General features: G+C 41.8%; 2 protein-coding genes across 11 annotated transcripts in view; one reads left to right on the forward strand and one right to left on the reverse strand.

The window, feature by feature from the left end:
- LOC110526336 (CD276 antigen) overlaps window positions 1-13,009 on the reverse strand; it is a 79,925-nt gene extending 66,916 nt beyond the window's left edge. For 2 of the 3 annotated variants that reach the window (XM_090238545.1, XM_090238544.1), the window contains exons 1-2: window positions 12,746-12,988; window positions 427-522 (exon numbers count right to left, since the gene is read on the reverse strand). In XM_090238545.1, coding sequence (XP_090094671.1) covers window positions 427-472 — 46 coding nt within the window. In that variant the 5' untranslated portion in view covers window positions 473-522; window positions 12,746-12,988. Of the gene's footprint in view, window positions 1-426; window positions 523-12,745 lie in introns of all 3 variants that reach the window. The other variant, XM_021607214.3, reaches the window with a different exon arrangement.
- A 1,898-nt stretch (window positions 13,010-14,907) lies between these two features.
- On the forward strand, window positions 14,908-19,656 carry LOC110526337 (ubiquitin-like protein 7). 8 transcript variants are annotated; one of them, XM_090238546.1, is made up of 11 exons: window positions 14,908-15,008; window positions 15,329-15,509; window positions 15,616-15,735; window positions 15,864-15,946; window positions 17,636-17,720; window positions 17,820-17,877; window positions 17,963-18,096; window positions 18,344-18,393; window positions 18,476-18,652; window positions 18,767-18,886; window positions 19,176-19,656. In XM_090238546.1, exons 2-11 carry the CDS (start codon window positions 15,338-15,340, stop codon window positions 19,314-19,316), a joined length of 1,140 nt encoding a protein of 379 aa, XP_090094672.1. In that variant the 5' UTR covers window positions 14,908-15,008; window positions 15,329-15,337; the 3' UTR covers window positions 19,317-19,656. The 8 variants fall into 8 exon arrangements, with proteins under 8 accessions (XP_090094672.1, XP_090094673.1, XP_021462890.1 ...); XM_090238547.1 differs by having other exon boundaries at window positions 14,936-15,008; window positions 15,308-15,509; XM_021607215.3 differs by having other exon boundaries at window positions 14,936-15,008; window positions 18,764-18,886.
- Window positions 19,657-24,963: the final 5,307 nt, after the last annotated feature.

The raw sequence follows: 24,963 nt of genomic DNA on the forward strand, positions 1-24,963 counted from the left end.
CCACAACTCCCCCTTCTTACTGGAACATGAGAGGCTGACTCCCCCACCACACTCTCTGACTCACTGGAGAAAAACTACACTCGTTGCAAGTCTCTTCTCAGGCAGGACCTCACCCTACTAACTACCCCAGGGCTCCATTCTAGCTCTGGCTAGAGAAGGACAAACCCAACCAATGTTCCTGTCCGTTAAGTCACACCGTTCTCAATGTTCCCATTCTGTAAGGTTTTCATTGTCTTTACTTTTTTTTTGCACTGCTAAGGATATTCATTTGAGCTGTTGTTTTGTCTTCCGTGTCATTTATTTGAAGGGAATGACTAAAATCCCTGTTGAGCTTATTGTTTAGATGGCGGTGGAATTACACTTGGTGGTAGCTTTGATCTCTGGGTAATGGTGGGCTGTGGAGGGGGACAGGGGGACACCACCCACCGAGAGCTTGCAAAGCAAGCAGAGTGGGCAGCAGGAGGGACAGCATGGTCTTCCTGAGGGTCTCGGCAGCACGGGTCAGCCTCGTCAGACACAGCACTGTGGAAACAAACACAGAGGCATGATCCGATTCACTCTGGCCCAATTCATTTAAATATAACATTTCAGACAAGAAATCATCAAAAGAAAGAAAGGGGAGTGCAAACAGCTACCGCTCATGTCAACTAAATCAAATGTCAACATTAAACCAGCGGTTGTGCTGTGGGAAATCCTGCAAGAGAGAGGGAAAGAGAGAGAGAGAGACAGAGAAAGAGAAATAAAAGAGAGAGGGGAGAGTGAGGGAGAGAGAGAGAGAAAGGCAGAGAAAGAGAGAGATAGAAAGAGAGAGAGAGCTAGATTGTGACCTGTTGCCACAAGAAAAGTGCAACCATTGAAGAACAAATACCATTGTAACTATTTGCACATAATATGACATTTGAAATGTGTTTATTCTTTTGGAACTTTTGTGAGAGTAATGTTGGCAATGTTAACATATGTTTCCCATGCCAATAAAGCCCTTAAATTGAAATTGAATTGATAGAGAGGGACAGATAGGGAGAGAGATAGGAAAGAGCGAGAGAGAGAGGGAAAGAGAGAGAGAGAGAGGGAGAGAGAGAGAGAGAGAGAGAGAGAGAGTAAGAGAGCAGTACACAGTACTAGGCATTTCTTTCAGGTCATTAGAGCTGAGTGAAGGGAACTTCCATTCTGACAGGAAACAGCCGAGTTATTCGTCTAGTGGCTTCAGGACGCCCACCAGTGGGAAAGCATTAGAACTCTACTGACTCCTACCACACAAAACTGTCTCCTGTCTTCCACCACTCTATCAGTGGGAGACGGCAGAGACACTGTGTGTGTGTGTGTGTCAGGGTTTCCGTTATCCAGTAATAGCTGGCTTTTGGCCTTAAGAACAATAGAAAAGCCGAAAAATATATATATTTTTATTTCATCATCTTTGGAATTCCAAAGAAAGGCCATCATATAATATTGCAGTTTAGGATATTTTGGCCACTAGATGGCAGACGTGTGCGTGCAAAGTTTCAGAATGATCCAGTGAAGCATTGCAATACTGGACAATATTTTGTTTCCATTCCGCCAGATTGGTCAATTGATGATATGGTAATACAACCTTTAAGTTTACACACTCCCAGGAATGTCATACATGATGGAGCATTAGCTTATACAGTTCACTAACTTTCACACATCTAGATGGCCGGGCAGAGTGGGTATATTTAGTATTTGCTATTTTATTAGGAACCCCATTAGCTGTTGCTAAAGCAGCAGCTACTCTTCCTGGAGCCAGAGACAGCAGAGGTTCAAACTGTAGAACCCAGTTCCTACATTTGAATAAAAAACTTGATTTTATCAAACAAAACTACACTACATTTTATCTCTAGGACCCTTAGGATGAAAAATCAGAGCAAGATTACTGAATGTAAGTACATAATTTACCTTCAGAGGTGAATGTATCAAACTTGTTGCCGTGATAAAAGTTTGTTGTTATTGTGCACTTTCCTCGCCCTAATCAGGTTGCGCACCCAATGCATATGGGTCAGGTAAATGTCTCAAAAGTCCAGTAAATTAAAATGCTGCAGGTCAAATGTCCATGGCCACGTTTTCACAACGGAAACCCTGGATTGTGTGTGTGTGTGTGTGCGCACTAACAATGACCCACATAAAATTTGTTAAGGAAAATTAGAATAAACACTATAAAATGACAGCAGGGGCACAACAATCATGTGAATATAAACGTTTGGGGATACTGTACATAGACGGGACAGGTGGACACTGACCAACTAGTAAAATACTCCCATAAAGCCCCTGAAAGTACATGCAATATTAAAATGAAATACTACAACTATCCAGTATACTATAATAGCACAGACCTCACAGACTGGACAATACTGATTATGATTAAAAGGATACTGTCTACAAAAATGTAATTATGTGTATAATTATTCTATTGCATATTGTGCCAGGTAAACAGAGATCTGTTTCCGCTCTGTTGTTTAACTCCTCATTTCCCTTTGGCATATAGTATATCCTGTACTGTATTCTCCCTCAATACTCATGCCCTCTCCTGCCCACTATTCTATCTCCCTCCCTTCCTGAATCCTGACACAGCTAGCATACCCTGCTGACAATCCCCAGAGAGAGAGAGAGAGAGGCTGTGAGGGGAGAATAAGGACTATAAGGGGTAATGCCAACTGGGTTCAACATGACGGCATGGTATCAGGTGGGTTGTGGGTAGGCAGGCTACAACATAAGCAGACAGCACAAAAGGGAATGGTACACTAAGAGGTATAGTTAATACAGCCTTCACCTATGGTGACCAAAGTAGAAGCCTCTGACACTCACTTCGGTTTGTACTGCTATTAACAACGTTAATAAGATAGAACAAAACAAATCCCCACCAAATACTCCATCATAACCAATGTAAACATAGCCTACCTCTTACAGTTAGAGAGCTAAATGCATTTGTGATACATTAATTACAAACAGTTTCCAACTATCCAGGTTTGTGCATCGCCAAATGTTCCGATTCACATCAACACTGCTATGGTCACCAGCTTAATTCCTTGGCTTAGATGAAAACCTATGATGAAAGACTTTCCATGAAGTCTCCAGATGAGCTCAGCAGAAAGAAAGGATGTGGGAAGCAAGGTAACTTCCACACAAAGCTACTTCCATAATAGGACTGTTCCCTGGACCCTGGCTGTCTGTCAGTCTCTCTCTGGTCTGGACAGCTGTCCAGCAGGCAGCAGCAGCCAGCCCATAATTAATTTAGCACACTAGGACTAAGGACTAGGGAGCTCACCATCTAGAAATATTTGTCCTGTATGTGTCATAACATACACTCATGGCATGCATAGAAAACATTACAACAAACAGATGACATACCTAAGAGCTTTTCATAGTCACAAGTCAGATTTCCTGACACATTGTTCAGTTCCTGTATAATTCAGCCCATATGAACTCAGACATTCTTGAGTATGACTGGTACGCAGTGTGAAAGACACTGTCTGTCGAGGCTGTCTGGTATTCCCATTTTTTGTATTGAATTACTCAACGTTATTTCCTTTCCCCCTGTCTACCTTCTACACCAGGACTGGTAAATCCCCCTTTTTCCTCACTCCCTGCACTACCCAGCTTATTTTGGCCAGCTTAATGTCAAAGGTCAGACAGATCAAACTAATTTGACCACACCTGCAGCATGAGACATGCATAAGGCAGGAATTATTTCAGCACACTAACGAGTGCAATAAATCTGTACTCGTCACTCAGCAGATCCATTTACATTTCTTGTGGATATATAGGTTGTGGTATCACATACACAAATGGTATTACCTAAACTTAAGGTGTTTGCTGGAAAAGTCTGATATTGCTCATACTTTTCCCTCCATTTTAAGTATCAAGTATTTCTCTTGTCTTTCCCCAACGTCAGTTATAATTTCCTCTGTAGCCAGCTTAGTATCAAAGATTATCGTATCTCTCCAGGATGCTGTACCTGCCAAGAAAGCCCAGCTGCTCTGCTCTGACAGTCATATGATAGACATCATCAGACCAGTGGTTCTGAAGCCCAGTCCTCTAACGCAGCATTGAACCACTGGTCTGATGATAACTCTACCCTCAAGGAGAAATGAAAAGCAAAGCCTTATATAGAAGTTTAGACATTGCGATATGGGTAAAGAAATTATAATTGCATTGTAACCCTCTGTAAAACAACAATGACATTACATCGGCTTGGTGAATTAACTTTTATTTGATAAAACCGATTCTAAGTGGGGAGAAAGTGACAAAGTAAAAGTACAAATTGTTGCTACAGGGAAATGAATGATAGGGTAGGTACAGTATGTCCTTGTTTGGGAGTCACTGAAAGTCCTAGACATCCAGGCAGATTGTGTCATTCTTGGTGGTGGTTACCTGTCATATTCTAGAACAGGGGTTCCCAAACCTTTTCACTCAGGCAGACCCCCCTTCCAGAATGGGGGAACACCCCTATTTGATCTGGACATTTCTAACAAGTTATAAATAGCTCTCTAAGGTCTGCAATGACTGACATGACAAGAGGAAAACTGATGATGCACTACCCAATTTTGAAATTGCACCTTGTATTTTCTACTATTAAAACAATCAGGAGTAGGTTGAAAGCCGGACTAAGTTCATTAAACGCTCCACAGTTTAAGAACCTCTGTTCTAGAAGAAATTATCATATTTTATAATCCCCCAGGTTGTTTGCCCTATGTTGCCCTGGGCCTGAACCTTTTCCCCCCTCCCATCTCTGTGATGGGGTAATGCTGCTGTGTGTTTCAAGTTCCAACCACAACAGTCCCAACAAATAGGAGACCACCCACTGGGCACAGATGTCAAATCAAATCAAATTTGATCAGTCACATGCTCCGAATACAACAGGTGTAGTAGACCTTACAGTGAGCCCCTAAACAACAATGCAGTTTAAAAAAAAGACAGATAAGAATAAGAGATAAAAGTAACAAGTAATTAAAGAGCAGCAGTAAAAGAACAATAGCGAGACTATATAGAGGGGGGTACCGAGACAGAGTCAATGTGCGGGGGCACCGGTTAGTCGAGGTAGTATGTACATGTAGGTAATAGAGATGAAACGGTATGAAAATTTCATTTCACGATTATAGTGACCAAAATAATCACGGTTATCAGTATTATCCAGGTGTTGTTCAAATGTGCTGGAAATTGTCAAAAGGTACTGATGCACACACTGAAATCATTTCACCAAGTTTTATACTGAAATCCAACAAACAACAAATACAATTATTAGCACTATGCACTTTTTGTGTGCATAAACATTAAAATAATAACATAAACATTAAAGATGGCACCATGTGGCCATGAGAGGTAAAAGTTTCCCTAGTGCAGCTTTACATGAATACAACCTTAAGTAAGCAAATCGAATAAACAAACAGCAACTAAAATTAGCAAGCACTCACTTTGTAGTGATGCACGGCAACCTTCCTCAGCCGCAGAAAGGCAGGCCTCTCAACAATTTGAAATGGCATCATGTCCTTTGCAATGTAATATGAAAGGGCTGCAGTGAGGTCTTGAGCATTTTTTGATGTAGGTGCATAAATGCTGCCTTTTTAAATGCTTGATCGAGTGTGTCACAACTGTAGATGAGGAGCGACCAGTAGCATCACTGGGTTTGCCTGCTGCACGCCCACTCTGTAAACAAGGGAATAGAAAATGTATTGTTATTATTATTATTATTAGTGTTGTTACATTATAATTAGAATTATTCACTTACACACACACAGTCTATCTTCTGTGTTGCATTGAGTATATGCAATGAGCCCATGCATAAATACAAATGAGTCTTAAGAAGGCAGTGATAGTAATTGCAACGAGCCCAACAATTGACATAAATAGAGGAGTCTTGAATAGGAGTCTATAGTATTTCTCCTGTTGGAACACTTTAAACACCAAGTCGACCGGATTTGAATTGAACATAATATTTTGCTAGGGTGACTAAACTACATAACGTGGTATCGTGTGGACTGGGCGAAGAGTCCGCAGACTCACAACGCATACATCAGCAGAATAACGTGCAGTGTTTTTACAAGAGTAGGTAACACTGAAAGCTTCAGTTTACATTATTGACAAGCTATTAGCAAGTTAAACAGACAAACCATGACATTTTCCCCCATTCCAAAGTCCCCACATCATGCATTGAGCTAAAAGTTAACTTACCTTGCATTCACTATAAAGTAGTGCGTGGTGGTCACGAAGCTGACTCAAGAGATTTGAAGTGTTGCCCACTTTCGCAGTGATTTTTTTTGCATGTTCTGCAGACAGGGTGACCATCTTCAATTAAGTTTCCCTCAGCACTCTTGTAAAACCCAAAATACGACCACACTTCCGATTTGGTCCTCTGAAAAAACTCCCGAGCACTGTCAATGCCCTCTGCTGTGTTTTCACACAAAACTATTATTTCAATTTCAAACGGTAATACTAATCGCTGGGAATTTTACTGTGGTTTATCGTGAAACCGGTAACCATTTCATCCCTAGTAGGTAGAGTTATTAAAGTGACTATGCATAGATGACAACAGAGTAGCAGTGGTGTAAAGAGGGAGAGGGGGGGCGATGCATATAGTCTAGGTAATTGACTAAATGTTCAGGAGTCTTATGGCTTGGGGGTAGAAGCTGTTTAGAAGCCTCTTGGACCTAGAATTGGCGCTCCGGTACCACTTGCCGTGCGGTAGCAGAGAGAACAGTCTATGACTAGGGTGGCTGGAGTCTTTGACAAATTTTAGGGCCTTCTTCTGACACCGCCTGGTATAGAGGTCCTGGATGGTAGGAAGCTTGGCCCCAGTGATGTACTGGGCAACTCGCACTACCCTTTGTTGTGCCTTGCGGTCGGAGGACGAGCAGTTGCCATGCCAGGCAGTGATGCAACCAGTCAGGATGCTCTCGATGGTGCAGCTATAGAACCTTTTGAGGATCTCAGGACCCATGGCAAATCTTTTTAGTTTCCTTGGGGGGATAAGGATTTTTCGTGCCCTCTTCACGACTGTCTTGGTATTTTTGGACCATTCTAGTTTGTTGGTGATGTGGACACCAAGGAACTTGAAGCTCTCAACCTGCTCCACTACAGCCCTGTCGATGAGAATGAGGGCGTGCTCAGTCCTCCTTTTCCTGTAGTCCACAATCATCTCCTTAGTCTTGGTTAAGTTGAGGAATAGGTTGTTATTCTGGCACCACACGGCCAGGTCTCTGACCTCCCCCCTATAGGCTGTCTCATTGTTGTCTGTGATCAGGCCTACCACTGTTGTGTTGTCTGCAAACTTAATGATGGTGTTGGAGTCGTGCCTGGCCATGCAGTCGTGGGTGAACAGGGAGTACAGGAGGGCACGCACCCCTGTGGAGCTCCAGTGTTGAGGATCAGTGTGGCAGATGTGTTGCTACCTAACCTCAGCACCTGGGGGCGACCCGTCAGGAAGTCCAGGATCCAATTGCAGAGGGAGGTGTTGGTCCCAGGGTCCTTAGCTTAGTGATGAGCTTTGAGGGTACTATGGTGTTGAACGCTGAGCTGTAGTCAATGAATAGCATTCTCACATAAGTGTTAGTTTTGTCCAGGTGGGAAAGTGCAGTGTGTAGTGCAATAGAGATTGCGTCATCTGTGGATCTGTTTGGGCGGTATGCAAATTGGAGTGGGTCTAGGGTTTCTGGGATAATGGTGTTGATGTGAGCCATTACCAACCTTTCAAAGCACTTTATGGCTACAGACATGAGTACTATGGGTCTGTAGTCATTTAGGCAGGTTGCCTTTGTGTTCTTGGGCACAGGGATTATGGTGGTCTGCTTGAAACATGTTGGTCTTACAGACTCAATCAGGGACATCTTGAAAATGTCAGTGAAGACACCTGCCAGTTGGTCAGCACATGCCCGGAGCACACGCCATGGTAATCCGTCTGGTCCCGCAGCCTTGTGTATGTTGACCTGTTTAAAGGTCTTACTCACGTCGGCTACGGAGAGCGTAATCACACAGTTGTCCGGAACAGCTGATGCTCTCATGCATACCTCAGTGTTGCTTGTCTCGAAGCGAACATAGAAGTGATTTAGCTCGTCTGGTAGGCACGTGTCACTGGGCAGCTCGCAGCTGTGCTTCCCTTTGTAGTCTGTAATAGTTTGCAAGCCCTGCCACATAAGACGAGCGTCAGAGCCGGTGTCGTATGATTCAATCTTAGCCCTGTATTGACGCTTTGTCTGTTTGATGGTTCGTCGCAAGGCATAGCAGGATTTCTTGTAAGCTTCCGGGTTAGAGTCCCGTACCTTGAAAGCGGCAGCTCTACCCTTTAACTCAGTGTGAATGTTGCCTGTAATCCATGACTTCTGGTTGGGGTATGTACGTACAGTCACTCGATGCACTTATTGATAAAGCCAGTGACTGATGTGGTGTACTCCTCAATGCCATCGGAAGAATCCCAGAACATGTTCCAGTCTGTGGTAGCAAAACAGTCCTGTAGTTTAGCATCTGATTCATCTGACCACTTTTTTATAGCCCGAGTCACTGGTGCTTCCTGCTTTAATTTTTGGTTGTTAGCAGGAATCAGGAGGATAGAGTTTTGGTCGGATTTACCAAATGGAGGCCGAGGGAGAGCTTTGTACGCGTCTCTGTGTGGGGGGTACAGGTGATCTAGAATTGTTTTCCCTCTGGTTGCACATTTAACATGTTGATAGAAATCTGGTAGAACTGATTTAAGTTTCCCTTAATTAAAGTGTCTGGCCACTACGAGCGCCGCCTCTGGGTGAGTGGTTTTCTGTTTGCTTATTTCCTTATACAGCTGACTGAGTGCGGTCTTAGTGCCAGCATCTGTCTTTGGTGGTAAATAAACAGCCACGAAAAGTATAACTGTAAACTATCCAGGCAAGTAGTGTGGCCTGCAATTTATCACAATATACTATACCTCAGGTGAGCAAAATCTAGAGACTTCCTTAGATTTCGTGCACCAGCTGTTGTTTACAAATATGCACAGACCACCCCCCTCGTCTGCTATTCTGTCTTGCCGGTGCAGCATATATCCCACTAGCTGAATATCCATGTTGTCATTCAGCCACGATTCCGTGAAACATATGATATTACAGTTTTTGATGTCCTGTAGGTAGGATATTTGTGATCGTACCCTGTCTAATGTATTGTCCAATGATTGCACGTTGGCGAGTAGTATTTACGGTAACGGCAGCTTTCCCAGTCGCCTTCTCCAGGTCCTCTGTCCTCTGTACTTGCATCGCTTCCTCTTGCAAATAACGGGGATGTCAGTCCTGTGGTGTGTTTGGAGAAAATCTTGTGCGTCGTCTCTGTTGTAGAAAAAATCTTTGTCTAATCCGAGGTGAGTGATCGCTGTCCTGAAATCCAGAAGCTCTTTTTTGCCGTAAGATACGGTTGCAGAAACATTATGTACAAAGTAAGTTACAAATAATGCGAAAAAACCCACATATAATAGCACAATTGGTTGGGCGCCCGTAAAACTGCTGCCATTTCTTCTGGCGCCAGTTTCAAGCTTTACGGTCTATAATTAAGTTTGGAGCAGTGGGTGCTCCTCAGAGGAGGAAGGGGAGGTCCATCCTACTCAATGAATTTCAGATAAATAAAAATAGTGAAACATTAAAAAGTTATAATTTTTTAGATACAACTATACTAAATATATTCAAGTTACCAAGTTACTGATGAAAAACACAATGAAGGTCTACAATAGCCTCAACAGCACTCTCAGGCGTAGCACCACGGTGTAGCCGTAGGACAGCTATTTCCTCCTACTCTGGGTACATTGACTTCAGTACAAAACCTAGGAGGCTTAAGGTTCTCACCACCTTCTATAGACTTACAGTACAGAGTAGAGGTTGACCGATTAATCGGAATGACCGATTAATTAGGGCCGATTTCAAGTTTTCATAACAATCGGAAATCTGTATTTTTGGACACCGATTTGGCAGATAAAAACGGACGGACTAGGAACAGTGGGTTAACTGCCTGTTCAGGGGGCAGAACGACAGATTTTTACCTTGTCAGCTCCAGGATTCAATATTGCAACCTTACAGTTAACTAGCCCAACTCTCTAACTACCTGCCTCTCATTGCACTCCACGAGGAGCCTTACTGTTACACAAATGCAGTACGGAGCCAAGGTAAGTTGCTAACTAGCATTAAACTTATCTTATAAAAAACAATCAATCATAATCACTAGTTAACAACACATGGATGATGATATTACTAGTTTGGCTAGCGTGTCCTGCATTGCATATAATTGATGCAATGCAGGGGGATGATTTAACAAAAGCGCATTTGTGAAAAAAGCACAATTGTTGCATGACTGTACCTAACCATAAACATCAATGCCTTTCTTAAAATCAATACACAAGTATATATTTTTTAACCTGTATATTTAGCTAACAGAAATCCATGTTAGCAGGCAATATTAACCAGGTGAAATTGTGTCACTTCTCTTGCATTCATTGCACGCAGAGTCAGGGTATATGTAACAGTTTGGGCAGCCTGGCTCATTGCGAACTAATTTGCCAGAATATTACGTAATTATGACATAACATTGAAGGTTGTGCAATGTAACAGGAATATTTAGACTTATGGATGCCACCCGTTAGATATAATACCGAACAGTTCCGTATTTCACTGAAATAATAAACATTTTGTTTTCTAAATGAGAGTTTCCGGATTCAACCATATTAATGACCAAAGGCTCGTATTTCAGTGTGTTATTATTTTATAATTAAGTCTATTATTTGATATTTGATAGAGCAGTCTGACTGGGCGATGGTAGGCAGCAGCAGGCGTTCATTCAAACAGCACTTTCATGTGTTTTGCCAGCAGCTCTTCGCAATGCTTATGACTTCAAGCCTATCAACTCCCGAGATTAGGCTGGTGTAACAGATGTGAAATGGCTAGCTAGTTAGCGGGGTGCGCGCTAATAGCGTTTCAATCGTCACTCGCTCTGAGACTTGGAGTAGTTGTTCCCTTGCTCTGCAAGGACCGCGGCTTTTGTGGAGCGATGGGTTACACTGCTTCGAGGGTGGCTGTTGTCGATGTGTTCCTGGTTCGAGCCCAGGTAGGGGCAAGGAGAGGGACGGAAGCTATACTGTTACACTGGCAATACTAAAGTGCCTATAAGAACATCCAATAGTCAAAGGTATATGAAATACAAATGGTATAGACAGAAATAGTCCTACAAATACTATAACTACAACCTAAAACCTCTTACCTTGGAATATTGAAGTCTCATGTTAAAAGAAACCACCAGCTTTCATATGTTCTCATGTTCTGAGCAAGGAACTTAAACGTTAGCTTTTTTACATGGCACATATTGCACTTTTACTTTCTTCTCTAACACTATGTTTTTGCATTATTTAAACCAAACTGAACATGTTTCATTATTTATTTGAGGCTAAATGGATTTTTATTGATGTATTATATTAAGTTAAAATAAGTGTTCATTCAGTATTGTTGTAATTGTCATTATTACAAATAAATAAATAAAAATTGTCAGATTAATCGGAATCGCCTTTTTTTGGTCCTCCAATAATCGGTATCGGAATCGGCATTGAAAAATCATAATCGGTCGACCTCTAGTACACAGTTATTATGACAACTTGCGGAGGATGTCCTTCAACCTATCAGAGCTCTTGCAGCATGAACTGACCTGTTGTCTACTCAATCAAAGGATCAGAAAATGAATCTAGTACTTAAATCATAAGCTACCGCTAGCTAGCAGTGCAGTGAAAAAAAATGTGGTGAGTAGTTGACTCAAAGAGAGCGATAAAGACAATAGTTGAACAGTTTTGACCAAATTCATTTCTTCAAAAATTAATAAAGAGCATCAGAGATACCTATTTTTCGTTGTATTTTTTCACCTTCACTTTCACTTACTTAGCTAGCTAATGCAGCTAGCAAGTTTAGCCTACTCAAACACCTGGCTCTAACAGAGCAATTGTATTTATGTTACCTAGCTAGCTATGGCTATCCAACACTGGAACTCTTCCAAGTCAAGGTATGCTTTCGGTTTTGCGGGTTTACTAGTAGCTATGTTGAATATGACGTTAGCTAATATGGTGACAACGAAGTAGGCTGTGTGTAGCGGTTAGCGGTTATGGTTTGGCTTGGAAAGGTTTTATTGCCTGGTCACAGACAGCTGTTGTGTTGTGCACGGAAGTCCACAAGCAAAGGGAAAAGATGAGAGGAGGAGAGTGGGTAGATGCGAGAAGGAATTATACAATGAGCAAAGTAATGATGCTGTTTGTATGTGGCTGCTATGAAAGTGAACTGTGTGTGTGGGTGATGAGAGGTGTACTCATTCCGCCAATTAAGTTGAAAAACATTTCTTAAACGGAAGCAAGTAGAACGAAATGGGGATAAATCTACCTGAATTTGTCTGTTTCATTTAAGAAGAGATCTAGGTAAGTGCTTTGGTAAAATGTGATATACAAAACCGCCATTGGGACATTAACTTACTGAGACTTAAATCAAAGTTACTTAACAGTGCATTAATTGTTAATGAGTTTCTTAAACGAGTCTTTTGTCTTTTGTTCGAATAAGATACAGTAGTAGCCATATATCCAATCATGCGGCGTTTCTGCTTCATTCACTCCAGCTGTTGCTTACATCTGCAAGCACAACGAAATGTTCGTGGCTCATTCTCAAACTCAACAGAAAATCGAAACGACGCGTTATTACATGGTTACTACACCACGTTTCACTTAATTTTCTCTGACTAATGTAAATTAAAAAATTGTGTGAAAACTTACCATGTTAGGGGAACGCAACTTATGAATCACCAACCATCCAGCGGCAGTGATTTGTTCGACAAAATAAGCGCTAATAGTGTTCCCTTAAACCCTTTTGACTTGACAAAGTATTAGTTCGGCTACAGGAATTGAAAAACCTTACATTCAGCAGGATTCATTCGATTCTAAGAAACCACTCCCATACGGTGCTTTGTCCAGTATGATGTCACGCGTACGACAAAAGTGTTTGCCCCCCGACCCCCACCACTGGGTAATGTTAACCCTTTATTTAAATGTTGTATTATTTAACCTTTATTTAACCCTTTAAGTTGAAGGCAAGCATACAGTATATTAAACACCTGTGGTGCTCGTCAATTTTCGTATTCTATAATATTTTTTACATCTCAAATTCTTCATACACAACTATATCGTTTTGAATATACTAAGGCTAATAATAATACGTGTGATATCTTGATTACACATTTTTGTCTGGTGAAGGGTCATATGCTTTGATGAAAATAAACTGGATAGGCAATAGTGTTGTATGAACTAGATGCCATTGTTGAACTGGACGTTTGCAATAAATGTCACTACAACAAAGAGAGCTGGTTTTACACTGCAAGAATATTCACTCTTTGTCCCAGACATGAAGGCTGGATAGCTGTGTTGGAAAGAACATCCTGAGCCAATGCATTCAGCAGGAAAAGTAATCTGGGTATTTTGAGACATTAAGGTTTCCTGTTTTTCTCCTCAACAGCTCCTCTGTTATTATTACGTTATGATACTCCAAGAACACATTAGACACTATCACTTCAAAGGATGTTATTTCGCTACACGCGCAATAACATCTGCTAAATATGTGTATGTGACCAATAAAATTTGATATGATTTGATTTTGATTTGATTGGCTCTGCTGATCTCAGCTGTTTGAGAAATTATGCTGGATGCAAATAATGAACCCTTCTGCACATTAATGAATAACACAATCTTACATCTGAATCCTGTCTGACTCCTGATGCTTCACACCCTCCTGACAAGACCTTACAAATTGTTACTTTCGTTTTCAATATCACATTTAATTGTTATTTCCTAACAACAACAAGGAAAATTTTTATTTATGTTTTGATAAAAGCCTAAAAATCATTCAGTTTTTTTGTTTCATCTTGGGGGCAAAATGACTCCAGCTGGTAATAATCATGTAAAATATGTTGGAAGTTTGAGGGTTGAAATAATTTGATAATGGCATAGAAAAGTTGGAAAGTTTGGAAAGTAGGCTTTGCGGCCCAATAACTGACCTAATGTGCAACAAGGGGTGTGGAGGGTCTTGAAATTGCTGTAGAAAATGTATAGTAAGTTAGAATTGCTACATCTACATTGCAGTTGTTGCATTTTGCTTCAGAAAGGACCGTGAAAGCAGATAAATTATACATTCGCCATCAGATTTGCCACCAATGCTCCTTATGGGACACATCACTGCACTCTATACTCCACTGTAATCTGGTCATCTCTGTGTACCGGTCACAAGACACACTGTTTGATGCTTATTTATAAAAATCGTCTTAGGCCTCACTCCCCCATATCTGAGATATCTGCTGTAGCCTTCATCCTCCACACACAACACCCGTTCTGCCAGTCACATTCTGTTAAAGGTTCCCAAAGCACACACATCCCTGGGTCGCTCTGCAACAAACAAGCTGCAACAACAAACGAGCTGCGACAAACACTCAAACTAGGCAGTTTTATCTCAATCTCTCCATTCAATCATGGTCAGTTGACAGTTGTGGCTGCTTTGTGTGATGTATTGTTAGCTCTACCTTCTTGCCCTTTGTGCTATTGTCTCTTCCCAATAATGTGTGTACCATGTTTTGTGCTGCTACCATGTTGGGTTGCTACCATGTTGTTGTTATGTTGTGTTGCTACCATGCTGTGTTGTCATGTGTTGCTGCCTTGCTATGTTGTTGTCATAGGTCTCTCTTTATGTAGTGTTGTGTTGTCTCTCTTGTTGTGATGTGTGTTTTGTCCTATATTTATATTGTATTCATTTTTTATTTTAAATCCCAGGCCCGTCCCCGCAGGAGGTCGTCATTGTAAATTATTATTATTATTATATAATTATATAATTATTATAATTAGAATCTTAACTGACTTGCCTAGTTAAATAAAGGTTCCATAAAATAAAAAATACATTGTTGCCATCATGTATATTCCATTACTTCCGCTTTGGTCAGCGTGATTGTGGACCACGTGAATAACACGGAAGCAGATCGTGTCAACAAAGCAAATCGTGAGTCTGCAGTACAATTTTGCAATGAGTTTCATGTAAATCCATTCGTGGATTTCATACGTTTTAGTGGATGCCATACGAACGTTATTTTTGAAAACTTCATCCAAACGGTCTTTACTTGCTAAAAATGTTCATGCCCAATGTTAGTGACATTATAGAAGCGATAGCTAGCTTGCTAGCTTAATGGCTAATAGCTAACGTTAGCTGTGCATATCAGAATATTAGACATTACTTATCCAAACTTTAGCTAGTTATAGATTCGTGAATGTGGTGCTGACTTCACTATGTTACCAATGTAGATTGTCGTTGTTCCTGTCTAGCAACAACTCATGATGTCGGAGTGGCACCTGTCATTGAAGCTGGTGGATCAGCCCAAATCCACCTTCCACTTCCCTGAGACGATGCCTGGAGACGTGTCTCCCGGCGGGTACCGAGTCTCTACTCTGAAACAGCTCGTTGCAGCACAGCTTCCTGATTCCCTACCGGACCCCGAACTCATAGGTTTGCATTGCATAAGTGAACAACTCACATGTCAACTAACTTAGCTAACTTCTGTACTGTATTTATGATTTGTGTCTTAAAAGTTTATTTATTTATTTCATGTCAGAGCTGGTACACTGTGGTCGCAAGTTGAAGGACGACCTGACTTTAGACTCCTGTGGGATCCAGCCTGGATCCACCTTGCACATCCTCAAAAGGACCTGGCCTGAACCAGAAATCAATCCAGGTGGGTTTTGGCAGACTAACTCTAACCCTCTTAGAAGCGCCATGTCACTAGACATTTTCATGTATAAGGTTACTTCTATAAAGAACCATAGTCATTTATCTATCCTGTCTTTCTCCCTTTGTCTGTAGAGCCAGTGAACAGGACGACTGCAGCCAGGGAGTTCCGTGTGCTGCAGGCAGCCCTCCACTCCAACTCCACCTATAGAGACTCGGTAATAACATTGTTATGGTGTTGCGAATGAAAATGTCGGGTCCAAAACGATTGACAACCTTGATAAAGATGAGCAATAATGAATTTATAAAATACACTGAACAAAAATATAAACACAACATGTCAAGTGTTGGTTTCATGAGCTGAAATAAAAGATCCCAGAAATGTTCCATATGCACAAAAAGCTTATTCCTCAAATGTTGTGAACAAATTTGTTTACATCCCTGTTAGTGAGCATTTCTCCTTTGCCAAGATAATCCATCCACCTGACAGGTGTGGCATGGCAAGAAGCTGATTAAACAGCATGATCATTACACAGGTGCACCTTGTGCTGGGGACAAAAAATGGCCACTCTAAAATATGCAGTTGTCACACAACCCAATCCGACATAATGCTCTGCTCCATGTCGCAAGGATCTGTACACAATTCCTGAAAGCTGAAAATGTCCCAGTTCTTTCATGGCCTGCATACTCACCTTGCATACTCACCAGACGTGTCACCCATTGAGCATGTTTGGGATACTCTCGATCGACGTGTAAGACAGTGTGTTCCAGTTCTCGCCAATATCCAGCAACTTCGCACAATCATTGAAGAGGAGTGAGACAACATTCCACAAGCCACAATCAACAACCTGATCAACTCTGTGTTACGCTGCATGAGGCAAATGGTGGTTACACCAGATAGTGACTGGTTTTCTGAGCCAAGCCCCTACCTTTTTTTAAAGATATCTGTATTCCCAGTCATATGAAATCCATAAACTCATTAGGCTCTGATCTATTTCAATTGACTAATGTCCTTATATGAACTGTAACTCAGTAAAATCTTTGAAATTGTTGAGTGTTGGGTTTATATTTTTGTTCAGTATAAATAATTAAAATACAGAGCTATAATTTATGCTCAAAAGAATGGGAAAGTTAATATTTTATACAAATACAATTGGTCAGAGAAAGATAGTTTGTTGAGTTAGTAATACTTTTTTTCTCAAAAGGTAGTGTTCAAAATTATTGACACCCCTAAAAATTGTTATAAATAAAGTAGTCAAAGGTGTAGTATTTGGTCCCATATTCCTAGCTCGCAATGACTATATCAAGCTTGTGACTCTACACACGTGTTTAATGCATTTGCAGTTTGTTTTGGTTGTGTTTTAGAGTATTTTGTGCCCATTTGCAATGAATGGTAAATAATGTATTGTGTCATTATGGAGTCACTTTTTTATTGTAAATAAGAATAGAATATGTTTCTAAACACCTCTACATTAATGTGGATTAAACCATGATTACAGATAATCCTGAATGAATTGTGAATAGTTATGAGTGAGAAAGTTACAGAAGGTCAAAGATCATACCCCCAGGACATGCTAACCTTCACCATTACCATTGGGGGTAAGATCTTTGACCCTCTGTAACTTTCTCACTCATAACTATTCACAATTCATTCAGGATTACCCGTAATCATGATGATCCGTAATCATCTCATCATTATTCATGATTGTTACTTGTTAAATAAGAATATATTTATCTAGGCAATTGTATTAGTACAAAACAATATAATTTCACCATTTTTTAAAATGTAGCATACAATATAGCTCAGTATTTGAATGATTTACTTTATACGGTCATTATTGCTCTTCTTTATCAAGGGTGTCAATAATTTCGGACCCCACTGTATATAACGTAATTTGCTTCCCCAGGTGTTTAAGATGCTGACTAATAAGGAGTCTCTAGATCAGATCATTGTGGCCACGCCAGGGCTGAGATCTGACCCGGTAGCACTAGGCAAGTACTGATTAGCTCTGCCCGTTATGACATGACATCATCCTAACCATGTCACCAAGGAGGTTATGTCTTACAATGCTATTCTTCTGAATCTTGCAGGAGTGCTTCAAGACAAAGATCTATTTGTGCAATTCACAGACCCGAACATGCTGGATGTGTAAGTGTATGTTGTGAATGAGTAACTATACTGTGGATTTGTAACATTAGGGATAATACAAAGTATTAAATGTTTTGCCTTGCAGGTTGATCAGTTCTCACCCAGCCTTGGTCAATGCCATCATCCTGGTCCTCCACTCAGTGGCTGGCAGCATGCCTGCTCAGTCCAGCGCCGGCTCCTCCCGCAACGTCTCCTCCAGCTCCTACAGTGACATGCCAGGTGAGTATCACATTGGTGGACACTACAGGGTCGTGTTCATTAGGGCAGACCGTAAAAAAAATGGTTTGCAACGGGAAACAAAAATCTCTGATCTTATTGGACAAGGTTCAGGTAGCACCTATCTGTTTCATTCTTTTTCAAAACGTTTAGTTCCTACTGAACACGACACAGTAATGGCCACATCGGTCTGTCACTCACCATCACAAAGACTGGAACATGTATGACATTCGCTTTGTCTTGTCTGCAGGAGGGTTTATGTTTGAGGGCATGTCTGATGACGATGAAGATTTCCAATCGGTGAGTCAATCTAGCTGGATTGAGATTTCAAATGTAAATATAGATGGAGTATAGCTAACACCATTGCTATGTGTGTAACTAGGGAAATCCGGCAGGCCCATCCAACCGAACCGGGGGCCCAGCAGGAATGCGGCCTGTGTCCCTTGGCCATAGTGGAGCTACAGGCCCTCGACCCATAACACAGAGTGAGCTGGCCACTGCCCTGGCCCTGGCCAGTACTCCTGAGAGCAGTGCTGTTACTCCCACTGCAGGGGCTCAGGTAAAGAATGGCCCATAATCCTCCCTCAACACATACAAACACACTCCTCTACCAGTGACACAGAGCAGACACTTTCGCTTCTAGCAGCGTGCCCTTTGTTCTGTGTTGCAACAGGACCCCTCATCTGGAGTGCCTCCCATGCCAGCAGGGACTCCTGTCAGCAATGACCTTTTCAGCCAGGCACTGCAGCAGGCTCTACAGGCCTCCAGCATGTCCGGCATGTCCTCTCTGCAGGTCAGTCTCTTCTCCTTTCCCCCTCTCCTCTACTCTCTCATTCTCTCCTTTCCCTCTCCTCTCACTGTGCTACAGGAGGCGCGAGGACAGACCAGATCCACAGGTCTCGACCTTTAAAGGACAACACTGTGGATAGAAGCTGTGCTGTTAATCATAATGCCTGGAGCAATGGCACTCACTGTGTTTCTATTTGGTCTCTCTCTAGCTGGAGTAATGACAGCCTAAACCTCAATGTCTCTGACTGTCTGTTTGCCAGTAGTTTTAAGGCTAGCTTTGTTCTACTGTATAGGGGCGTTGGCAGTCCCAGCTGCAGCAGCTGAGAGACATGGGGATCCAGGATGAGGAGCTGATGTTACGGGCGCTGCAGGCTACAGACGGGGACATCCAGTCAGCTCTGGAGCTCATCTTCGCTGGAGGTCCAGGACTCTGAGCCAAGCCAGGGCCCTGAGAGAGGAGAGTGCAGGGGAAAACGTCTCTACACAGACCCAAGCTGATGGCTCTGGTCATTCTGCCATTAGGCTGTGATATGAGAGAGAGGAGAGTGCAGGGGGAAACGTCTCTACACAGACCCAAGCTGATGCTCTGGTCATTCTGCCATTAGGCTGTGATATGGATACTTGTATGGACACAATGCTTCAGACATGAAGACCTCATTACTACTCCTCTACCCTTTCATACACAGCCTAAATGGAACAACCTTTAAATGGCTGGCAAAACATTTCTTATTTTTGTTTTTGACTTGTAATAAAGATTAACATGTACCTTATCTACCCCTGAATCTGACTGACTCATTTAAAGGAGGGTTGGTGTTAGCCCCTGAAGGCTTTAATCTCATCGCAGTGTGAATACATACATAATCAAAGAGAGCTGTGTTCTACCAGAAATCTTTGTTTTGTTTCAGACACTAACATTGACTCAGATCTGCTATAAAATATGCATTGGAAGAAAGCAGTGTTGCGACTACCCCTTGAGTCTAACGGTAATTCATACAGTTGTACACTAGGTGGCAATGTATAACCACTTACCATAGTTCCTTTAAAATTCCATTCAATAGAGAAATAAGGAGTAGAAATTTGACAAATATGGCTAGCTAATGTTTGAACTGATTCTGAAACTGTTTCAGTTGATCTGCCAAATCAATAAACACATAATACAAATACTACTATTTGACTTTTGTGGTTTTATAGAATTCTAAGCTCATCCAACAGTTATAAGATTTATTAAATGTTTACCAGCTGACATTATGCAAACATTGTACTGTAGAAGGATGTTATTGTGTCTGAGCTGAACATGGTCTCTACAAGTAAATGGGCTTGCTCTTTATTCAAATGATTTTGCTCTTTAAATGACCAGACCCATTTTGTGAACTGGTTTGTCTCATTGTCTCCCATTGGGGTGCTGTGGAAGAAGATGACAAATTGTGTGCCCCCTCACCCTACCATTCTCAATCTTCAGTAATTGCCCTGCTTAGTTTTAGAACTGCATCTTGGTGCATGCGGCTGCTCAATCAGTGAACGGCCCTTTCATGAGCGCAGCACCCAAACAGTGCTTTGTGTCTTTCCCGTCCCAATTACCATTTTACATGCCATGCACACCTGCTGGCAATTTCCCTCTGAATATCTCCTACAGAGTTTCAAAAGTGAGGTCTCTCCCTGGACTCTTCAGAACTACTTCAAATTATGTTGAGTCTTCAATTGGTTAATACAACATTTGATTGCCTTTCAAGCTAATTTAAGTAAATAATGATGCACCATAGGAATTGATTTACTGTAGGCTTATTAGACAATATATTGGTGTTCTTTGTTTGATAGATCACGTTAAAAGCATTACAGTAATGGTAGAGGTATTGTGATTATAAAACAGAAACCGTTTATTCTGCTGGTCGTTGCCATGTCAGACCTATCCTCTTAACTGCAGCAAGCATCACATCCTCAAACCTCCAACAATATACCGTCACAACATCCAGGGAAGTTGCCATGGAGATGCATTTATCTGATTCAGATGTGCAATGTGATTACACATCCCCATCTTCACACAATGCTGTCATTGCACTACATTTAGGTTACAAACATTCTCTCTTTTTTTTCTCCACTCGGAGGACAATGCAAAGAAGATGAAACGCCTTCCTCATCTGCCCCCTGTGCTGCTTGCCATCAAAATGGAGGTGGAAGAAGGTGCTGTCCAGACAGATCTGTTCAGTTTGTACCTGTGGCTGTATAGTGACCTCTCTCCCCCTTCTGTCCATGCAGACAGGCTTGTGTGGGACCTAGGGACCCTAGGGACCCTGCAAATAGGGTGTTATTTGTGGATGAAGGCAATGTCTTGGCTGGGTAGGAAACTGCACTTAATCAGTAGAGTCACTAATGTTTGACAAACTGTAGAGGGACAGAATAAATGCAGGGAAATAGGGGAGGACAGTCCTTCCTCCCATCCTTTGTCTCCCCATTACCCCTGTCCCCCAGAGTCTTAGGTCATTATAGCTCCTATTCTCTCATGTATTCTGCTGCTCTGTGAATGCCTGACTATATGCAGACTGCAGACACAGCGACTCAACCCAGGTTCATTGCGGGTTCACATGACCCTGAGAAGAAAATGACCTTTCATGAGTACAGCAGCTCCAAGCTCTGCACCACTCTGCTCCAGCTCTCTTTCATCTAAACCACTGTTACGACAACATAGTTGGTTGGAAGAAGCTGTAATTCAAAAAGGAGGACAATAAATTACATAGAAAAACCCAGCCACCAGTCTCTGAGTATAGTGGCTTTGCTCTGCAGCAGACCGAACTATCCACATTGTCCAGCACAACTATCCACATTGTCCAACAAAACATTGACCTGTAGATTCAGGGATGGATTAGGACAGTCCTACTTAATTATACTCTATGACTACACAGTGGAAAACTCTGCAGCCATAATAGACCATTTAAAGCAGAGTAAAAGCTAAATTAATCTAACTGCCAGAGACTGCAGAATAATAACAGGTTTCACTTCGGGTCACCTCCTCACACGTGTCAGAAGGGAATTGGAGGGGAGTTGCTTTATTGTCTCCCCATTTTGTTTTTGTCTTTTTAAATGATGCAGTTCATGTGTTATTAGCATCAAGTCTGTTTACCTGAGCTTGCTTTCTGTCAGGCATGACTGGGCTGAATATGAAATGAGTTGGTGATGGACAAGGGCCATTTTTTCTATCCGTCTGCGTTCATTGCTGCTTTCAAGCCATGTCTTTCAGGCCTGTGGATGCTCTTTTGTCCACCAAAGGACGCTTTGATGCATTTCCTCTCAGGTGTTTTAACCCTTGGTGGGTGTTTTAACCCTTGGTGGGTTTCTAATCCCTGGGAGAGGGTGATATCGCAGCAGTGGGAGAAAGGTTAGAAATGACACATCTCTCCAGAGCAGCTGGAAGGACCACCATGAAGCTGCTGTGTGGTAGAGAACGATAAGAGTGTCTGAATAAGATTTAGACGTTCATCTAAACAAAACAGCAATACCCTAAATCACCTTGGATGGATTCTCAGGAGAGTATATGAACACACTTCTGTTCAAGTATCAACAAACTAGTTCATTGCAGTTATGTCAACTTTGCGTGGAAAATATTTCTCCACACTTTCACGAAAGAGGTGGATCACACATTCCCTGCCTTCTCTTTATTGCTTTTGGTTGTCGGTGGTAACATCCATCTGTCTGTCCTCTGTCTCTTCATACAAGCTGTGTGTAATAGAAAACACTGCAGACTTTATGGGCCAGCTTGGCTCCATTGTGAGGCTCTGAAAGGATGTTTACACATTGATCTAGCCTCACCTACTAACAGAAGGCAACAGGAGGAGAGCTGGGGAGAGGAGCATGCTAACTCAAACACTGCTTCCCTTTCAAGAGCAGAAACACTGAGCATTCAGACAGACATATATGGGCCTGTGTTCTCCAACAGTAGAGCATCAAAGCCACGTGGCCCGAATCCCCAGGCCGTCTGGTCTGCTTGTTAAAGCCACGCTGTGCGCTTGTGTTTAAATGAAGGATTCTCTAGCACCATCACCATCAAAGCCCAGGGTGTGTTCTCTGTAATCTCAACCGCTGTTCTCTGTCTCTCAGAGCTCTCCTGTAGTTGTTTATTCATACATGAATTAAGTATGCTCTCGAAGACGCTAGAGACCGACTCAGACCGTGTTTGGCATACACAGCAATTCATAAATTTCCTCTGTACAGATCTTGGGTTAGTTAATTAAATCAAATAAATTGAAATTTCACCAGTCACATGCGCCGAATACAGTGAAATGCTTACTTACGAGCCCCTAACCAACAATGCAGTTTAAAAAAAAATATGGGTTTAGAATAATAAATAAAAGTAACAAATAATTAAAGAAAAGCAGTAAAATAACAATAGTGGGACTATATACAGGGGGGTACCGGTACAGAGTCAATGTGCGGGGACACCGGTTAGTTGAGGTAATATGTACACTACCATTCAAAATTTTGGGTTCACTTAGAAAGGCCATATCTCAGACTGGCCAATAAAAATAAAAGATTAAGATGGGCAAAAGAACACAGACACTGGACAGAGGAACTCTGCCTAGAAGGCCAGCACCCCGGAGTCGCCTCTTCACTTGTTGACGTTGAGACTGATATTTTGCGGGTACTATTTAATGAAGCTGCCAGTTGAGGACTTGTGAGGCGTCTGTTTCTCAAACTAGACACTCTAATGTACTTGTCCTCTTGCTCAGTTGTGCACCGGGGCCTCACACTCCTCTTTCTATTCTGGTTAGAACCAGTTTGCACTGTTCTGTGAAGGGAGTAGTACACAGTGTTGTACGAGATCTTCAGTTTCTTGGCAATTTCTCGCATGGAATAGCCTTAATGTCTGAGAACAAGAATAGACTGACGAGTTTCAGAAGAAAGTTCTTTATTTCTGACCACTTTGAGCCTATAATCGAACCTACAAATGCTCCAGATACTCAACTAGTCTAAAGAAGGCCAGTTTTATTGTTTCTTTGATCAGCACAACCGTTTTCAGTTGTGCTAACATAATTGCAAAAGGGTTTTCTAATTATCAATTAGCCTTTTAAAATGATAAACTTGGATTAGCTAACACAACGTGCCATTGGAACACAGGAGTGATGGGTGCTGATAATGGGCCTCTGTACGCCTATGTAGATATTCCATTAAAAATCAGCCGTATCCAGCTGCAATAGTAAATTACAACATTAACGAAGTCTACACTCTATTTCTGATCAATTTGATGTCACTAATGGACAAAAAAAAAAGTACATTTCTAAGTGACCCCAATCTTTTGAATGGTAGTGTACATGTAGGTAGGTAGTTATTAAAGTGGCTATGCATAGATGATAACATGGAGTATCAGCTGTGTAAAAGAGGAGGGGGGGATGAAAATAGTCTGGGTAGCCATTTGATTAGAAGATATCACTATAATATCACGGCCGGCCGGTGTGCAGTGAGAACTGGGTTGGGATCGTGTGGTGGAGCAGATGACCATTCACTACTAGGTTGACGGCAGTGACTTTATCCTCTTTTACTATTCTTGCAATACCCCATCCTTGACTCAACCAACAGAGAGAGGCTCTATGGCACTTACCATTGAATAGACCTTTAACATGGTAACTGGTAATCACAACGGTATTGAGTTATTTACCAAATACCGTTTGGATGCAACTTTTTTGGGTGACATGTTTGTCGCAGCATCAAGAAAGAGACAAAAGACTGAGGGTTTGGACTCAAACTCTACTTTATTTAGGTTGAAACTTGATGCCTCTATGTCCCCATACAATACATTCAGTATATACATTTGGCAATGAGGGACTGTACAGATATGTTATAGTAGTGAATACATACACGGGAAGAAAATGTACACAAAAGCATTAAAACCACTTGACCTCAGTGGCTAGAGAGACACCGAGTAAGTCTATGGCTGATGGCAACACGCACACACTTCTTTGAGGGTGAGAAGGACTAGTCCAGGTTCCCAGAGAGACATAATGTGAAGAGTGAGTCTGCTGATTGAGACAAAGCTCCTTCTCTGCCTTCCAGAATCACCTCCCTTCCTCCCTCCTAGTCAGGCGAGGGGACTTC

This window comes from Oncorhynchus mykiss, chromosome 6, assembly GCF_057628025.1.
Source record: "Oncorhynchus mykiss isolate SJ-2025 chromosome 6, ASM5762802v1, whole genome shotgun sequence".
In the NCBI taxonomy this organism is placed as follows: Eukaryota; Metazoa; Chordata; class Actinopteri; order Salmoniformes; family Salmonidae; genus Oncorhynchus; species Oncorhynchus mykiss.